We start from the raw sequence: 6,943 nt of genomic DNA, 5'->3' as shown, positions 1-6,943 counted from the left end.
TGATTTCCAGCTAAGACCAGAGACTTCTGAGTGACCACTCTGATCTGTTCCCTTTTTCCCAGCAAATAGCATTGTTAGTAACTGATAACAGTTATTCCAGTTAGGTTGGTAGGTCTGGAGGACAGAGTCAATGAGATCCAAAATACCTGTGGTTTCCCAGAAAATAGGATTTTGGGATTTTCAATTGGAGGAAGAGAAGGGAACATATACTAGAAGGGGTCAGAGTTTCCCAAAGAGGTGTCTGTTTCAAGGGAAGGAGGGTGATAGGCTCTTTTTCCAGGGCCATGGAGCTTCCCCAAGCAGCCTGATCCCAAGAGGCCTGAAGAAAACTGGGAGGTGACAAAACCTCTCTGGGAGCTGAGGGTCCTGAGGAGGAGACTTCAGTGGAGGCCACAGGTCTAGGGGGGTTATATAGGGGAAGCAATTTATCATTCCCATCTTTCAATGGTGGTAGGATCTGGGGGAGTCTGTGAGTCCCAGGTACCACAGGAGCAGAGCGGGTGACTAGTACTCATGTTGCAGGCCAATTCATGGTGCAAGCTGATGGCCAAGGCAGAGGGAAAAGGATTAGTGACAAACATGAGTCAGTGTAAGGGTATTGATCAGGGTGGCCTGGTTTCCCAGTCATTACATCCCATACTCCATGGACAAACTGAGGATCCAAAGACCCTCTATCTTGCCAGCTTACATTAAAAGTGGGCCATTCTATTTTACATAGGGCCTGCAGCCAGCTCTTTTTTCATAGTCACACTATATTGGTCAGAAAAGCCCCCAGAGAAGTGAAACAGCATGCAATGGAAGGGAGTTCGGGATTTAACCTGGGAAGCTCCCATAGTAAAAGGAACAAACACACTCAGGCAAGTGTTCAAAAAAGGGATCAAAAGAAATTTTGAATTCAAGAGAAGTCCTGGTCCAAGAAGTGATGACATGGCAGGTGACTCTGTCTTGAGTCCTGGATGTTCAAAAAGCTGACCTATAAGCCCAAAGTTGGTTATTAAAGAGTTAAGGAGAGCCCAAGGATGATTGCAGAAGGTAGTTTCCAAGAGTAGTGCCAGTGGCACTGATTGCCCCAGAGACAATACTGACACAGGAGAAGGAAAACCTCCCTCATAAATGGCAAGGGCCACAGTCAACCTCTCCTTACAAATAAGGCACAAGCCAAACTGGGGAACAGAGAAGGTTATAAACCAAGACCTCAATATTTCTTCAGCTGATCATGGCTATGGTGAAAATGCCACTCCTCAAATCAAATGAATTCCAAAAAAGCCTTATCCCTTAATGGCCTTAGGAGGGATAGAAGGCAGAGTTCCCCTAAGGAGGGAAGCCTCTCATGGCAAGACCAACAGACGGCAGAAATCAGATTAAGGTCAGGGGTGGGTGACTGAAACATACAGGACTTTAGGACTCAACCTAATGACAGCCTAGAGTTAATAAGAAAACAAATGTGAAGATTTAGGAGAGGTCCTCTCACCAAATCTTTATGGTATTAAATAAAGGGGGTAGATAGAAGAGATGAATTAGGAGGGAAACTGCATCATTCCCCAGGACACAAAACTACAGCAGCAATAACTCTGTGATGAGAAGAGGTTAGACATGGAGAAGGTACCAAACATTTAAGACCAAGACAAAAGGGACAATTCCTTTGACCACAACCAAGTCTCTGAATTAACTCTATTTTATCCCTTCCTAATTTTTTCCCACCTAGCTTCGAAAATAATTCAGATCCCAGACAAAGTAGACACAAGACATGACCAAACATGAAACAAAACTTTCAGCCACCACTCAGTTATCACCACTACTGGCCACTGAGAGTCACCTGTCCACCTCCCTTCTCCAATCCTCGATCACCCAGGGACTTCCCAGGCATGCCAAGCTTTACTTGGGATAGTCCAGAAGGGCTCCTTTTCAGGGTGGTTCTTCTCCCAAAACCAAAACAGACAAACAGACAAAAACCACAGACAATGACACATTTATTTCCAAGTGGAAGATCCCGTTTTGAAATATTTTAACATACATTTTAAGACAATAGTCCCAGAATGGACTGATCAGCTCACATGGTGTTTAATGTATATACTGAGACTATAATCTATAAAGTGTGTTAACTGAAGCAGGCGGCAGACATAATGTTTGTCTATTAAATATGAAGGAAGAGGGTGGGGAAACATGATGGTGACAAAAGAGGTGGACAAAAAGGTGGAAACCTAGGTCTGGGCAGTTCCGGAGAACAAAGGCACACTTATGTACCAATCAGAGGGCTTTGGTCTGGAGACACGAAATGAGCAGTATCCAGGGAGATAAAGTATTTCTCCCTTTCCCACCCATTGATCTTGGTCCCAGTATACACCTTCTTCCAGCAGAATGGACACTCTGAAGTTTGGTAAGGTAAGTGACAGATAAGTGAGTTTGCCTGCAGAGTCAGACGTTCAGCAGAGAGCTTGAGAAAGATTGTAGGACCAATGTCTTTGGACAGAATGGTCTCTTAGATATGGGAACTATGGTGGATGGTGTACCCTTGAGCTGAATTGAGGACAGATAAAGGTTTGAGGTGACCCTCCTCTCAGAGGAGCCACATGTTCAGTCAGCTGGCCATGGGCCACTAGGCCACTTTAGAAACTGTCCAAGAGATAGGACACATTTCTCATCTCAAGATCATCCACTTAGCCTTTCTTAGATGCATTCACCATATTGCAGTCAGACTCAGTTAAAACCCATACCTCTGAGAGGGATAGCTCTGCGCTTCATTTTGGACCATGGGTGAATCAGTCTATTGTTTTCACTGCTTGCTACAAGCATTTACTCACTCATACATCAATCACTCAAAGTTTAAATGTTCCCTCCCACTTATGGAGGGTCCTGACCAACAACATAATCCAGACAGAATAGGCATTCCCTAAACTGAAACAAAAGTGGACATTCTTACTGGGGGGTGATCAGAACCCTGGGCCACCCCTTAGAGTGGACAATTCCACACCCAGAGCTGAATAAGGAGAGTGCCCCAAGTACTTACTTCTCATAGTGGAATATCACCCAAACAATCTATCCTTAGTCCTTTTGGGTTCAGGGGACAGCTGTGCAGCAGATGGAGACCTTTCCCAACTCCCAGAAAGACTCAGGGAAATCTCCAAGGACACACCTTCTCCTCACAGTTTTTGGGGAGGATCGTTGTGCCCCTCTGCAGGGGTTACAACCAATGATCAAATGATCAGTTACATTCGATCCATCCCAGACAAGCCCCCAGATGAAATGATATTTCGATTTGATTGATATAGCTTATTGCCACTAGTCTGAAAGGATGGAAAGTACACCGGTAGTTATGGAGATAAAATGAAAGTAAAGTTTTATTTAACACCTGCGGACTAGTCTGCATTCACACGTAGGAGACCGGCCCCATGCAACACATGAACAAAGTACACATGAACACATAAACACTCTAGAACAGGTGTTTCAAGTGAGGCATCTTTGGTATACATTCATGGGTTACAGAAATGGAATATGCGTTAACAAACAGGATCAGTCCTGCTATTGGCTCACACATGTTACTGGCAACATGTTTATAGGGTAATTTCAAACATGAGGTTTATATTTCATTTGCATTCTGGTGAAATGACAAAATTCTTCTGAAGACAAAGACATTCCTGAGATGCAGAAGCTGGCTCAGACATGTTTAACAAATGAAATTTCAAGTAGGGAATCTCCCATAGTAAGTCTAGCTGGAACTACAGAAGCAAAATGTCTGCAAAATTCCCTTTCACTATAAACATGCACGTGTATGTGCTACTGTAATAGTACATCTTTAACTCTCTAGGGAACATACCTAGAAAAGGAATAGCTGGAGAGGATGCAGGAAAATTGTGTTTTCCTTAACAGATAAAATGAAATGCATCATTACTATATTTTGCAATATACTTTTGATAAGAATAATGAACTCACATGAAAGTAGAAGCTTTTGCACAGAGGATAATTAATTACCCAGTATATCCAGAATATTTTAGATTAAAAAAACTCAAAGGAGCTATACTCTAATGACATATTTTAAAATTTGGATTTTTATGTTATTTATATAATCTTATGCTGTCATGTTATGTTAGATGACTGAAATATTATCTACCATTGTTTTTCACTGCTTAAAAATGGTATTGTAATCTGTCACCTTTAAAACTGTTAATTAATGAAAACAAACACTTTTACCTAAGATTAAATTAAACATATAACATATTGGTGTATTATGTATGCAACAAATATGAGAAAATAATGATACATGTTAGATCACAACTGATTCTTAAGAACCGGTCATCATCACTAATGTGCAATATGTAGTTTAACAGAAAGTGAGAATTTAATTCCAGTTATGAACACTTTCTGAGATGATAAACACAAAAATAGAGGATACAGATATAATTTAGTTTGTACTATATCCTACTTCATATACCAGCTATCACTGGCTGACAATATTCAGTAAATGTTTGTAACCAAACCATGAGTGAAAACTGATAATAATCAGAAGTAAAGCATGCCTGAAAATCCATCACTACTCTTCCAAAAACAACAAAAAGAGTTTTCACTAGGCTATGAAGTGATTTGACATAGAACAGAAAATAAAAAACCCAATTATCTTAAATTTGATCTGATATCTTCTACTGATCAGGAAATACATCAAATAAAAAATAACTGGTAAAGAGAAAGTGGGCTGTGCCTTGGAAGAGAGGGTTAAAAACAAAGTTCTTTATAAGCTCAGCTCCCCCACCTTGTCTTTGAAACAGAAACAGAAAAATAGCTCTCTTCTATGCTGTTGTATCCAATTACAGACATGGATATTTCCTCAGTGATTACCTGAGAGTATGCCATTTAAATTCTAAAATTTAAATAGAATTTGCTTAATATACTCATTATTACACTTAAGATTTGTTTAAATCCTTAATACTACCTGTAATGGCTAAATTATACCTAAAATCCTCAAACACTTTGTGGCCAAAATTCAACTTATACATTCTCTAAGATTGCTACTTGGGTGCTCCTTTTTATTTTATTTATTTATTTATTTAATTTTATTGTTTGACTGGGAATGGGATGCAGGACCTTACTCTTGCCAGGCAGTTGCACCCCAGTGAGATAAATCCCTGGCCCTTTTCAAAATTTAGCCATCATCTCTTTATCTCCCTCTGCCTCTAATATTGCAGTTTTATTCATGTTTTCAGCAGCAGAATAAAGATTACTGATTGTTTTCTTTTCTCATTTACCTGCACATTGTCTTCTCACCTCTGCCTCAGTTAGTTAGTTCCTTGTTGCTTTGCCTGAAGGAACTGCCTTCTACTTGATCCCAATCATCTCTGGCATTGATTTTCTCTCTATGCAGGATGTTCTGAATTTAACAAATTATTTGCCTAATATTATTGCTATGAAAAGCCTATATTATTAATAGACTGCAACTCATAGCAACAATTTCTATTGTAAGCTACATCTCATAGTGGTAAATATTGATTCCTACTTTGTGGTTGCATTAACATTCTGGAGACACAATTATTATGAGGTAAAAATGGTTTGGTTGACTTTGTTGACTTTGAATAAAATAGGTAAAAAACAAAAAACACAAACAAAAACAAAACAAACTGCATATAAAATCACTGATTGATCTTGTTGAAATAATTGCCAATCCATGAAATAATGACTACATCTCATCTTTACTATCGATTCTTTCATAGCATCACATACATATTTCCATTTGAATACAATAGTTTATTTTTCCTGTCCTTAAGTTTGATGATAACTGTTTAATTTCAATCCACATCAAGGAAGCAAATATAAGAGAGTGCATAATTTCTCTAGGAGTTTTAATTCAAAACCTCATTGTTTGGTTATGCAAAATATGGGGAGATTCTGAAAAAAAAAAAAAAAAAAGATCGTTCCACCTGGTCCTGAACTGAGGGAAAGTAACATCAGTTCTTTACAGAAGTGGCTTTAAGAAGATAGTATTAAGAGTACATTCAAGCGCTCCGAGCTGCCCGCGAGCTCTCACCCGCTTCTCTGGAACCTCAGTCCGTGAACCGCCATGGCCATCATGCTGGGCGCTGCTCTCCACCGCTGTGCGGTAGCAGCCATAGCCTGGGCCCGGCCCCGGGGGCCTCCTACAGCCCGCGGGTGCTCCCAACCCTGTGGTCGCTATCCAGTTGGCTCGCTTCTATTCCCTTGGGTCGCACGAGACAGATGAGGAGTTCGATGCTCGCTGGGTGACAAACTTCAACAAGCCAGATATAGATGCCTGGGAATTGCGTAAAGGGATGAACACGCTTGCTGGTTGTGATCTGGTTCCAGCAGCCAAAATCACTGACGCTGCTTTGCGGGCATGCAGACGGTTAAATGATTTTGCTAGTGCTGTTGGGATTCTAGAGGTGGCTAAGGACAAAGCAGGACCTCATAAGGAAATCTACCCCTATGTCATCCAGGAACTGAGACCAACTCTGAAAGAAATCTCCACTCCAAAGGAGCTGGGCCTTGACAAAGTGTAACCTACAGACTGGCTACCTTCTCAAGGATTTCTTGACAGTGCTACTTGATTGTAAAAAATCACCTGGAAATGCTGATGATAACATATTACCTTATTTGAACAAGTTTTCCTTTATTGAGTACCAAACCATGTGATGGTAACCTGAACTTTAATAAATGGGAAACAAGTTTGAACTGAAAAAAAAAGTACATTCAAGTCACAGTGATGTAATAAGGGAAAAGAAAAAAATATGAGAAAAATGAAAAAATGAAAACAAAGTGTTTGTAAAAGGGGAGTGGAGGAGGGGGTGAAGGGAGGGAAGGGACAAGGGGAAAAAATGAGAACCAAGACCACCTGTCATGTAGAGGTACAAGATCCCAACAATGAATGTAGCTGTACTGTATACCTAAAATATACCGATAAACACAATAAAAAAGTAAAATTTTGCCTATAAAAAAAGAA

The 6,943-nt window shown here is 40.2% G+C and overlaps 1 protein-coding gene across 1 annotated transcript; it reads left to right on the top strand.

The window, feature by feature from the left end:
• Positions 1-6,055: 6,055 nt before the first annotated feature.
• On the top strand, positions 6,056-6,616 carry LOC104858601 (cytochrome c oxidase subunit 5A, mitochondrial). The gene is given in 2 exon segments (XM_010618883.2): positions 6,056-6,112; positions 6,114-6,616. Coding segments are annotated over 2 exon segments (447 nt in total). The 3' UTR covers positions 6,504-6,616.
• The last annotated feature ends 327 nt before the right edge of the window (positions 6,617-6,943 follow it).

This window comes from Fukomys damarensis, unplaced genomic scaffold (assembly GCF_012274545.1).
Source record: "Fukomys damarensis isolate Sample0158 unplaced genomic scaffold, DMR_v1.0_HiC HiC_scaffold_38, whole genome shotgun sequence".
Taxonomy (NCBI): domain Eukaryota; kingdom Metazoa; phylum Chordata; class Mammalia; order Rodentia; family Bathyergidae; genus Fukomys; species Fukomys damarensis.
Note: the sequence above shows the minus strand (reverse complement) of the source record. Positions and strands in the feature narration are given on the sequence as shown.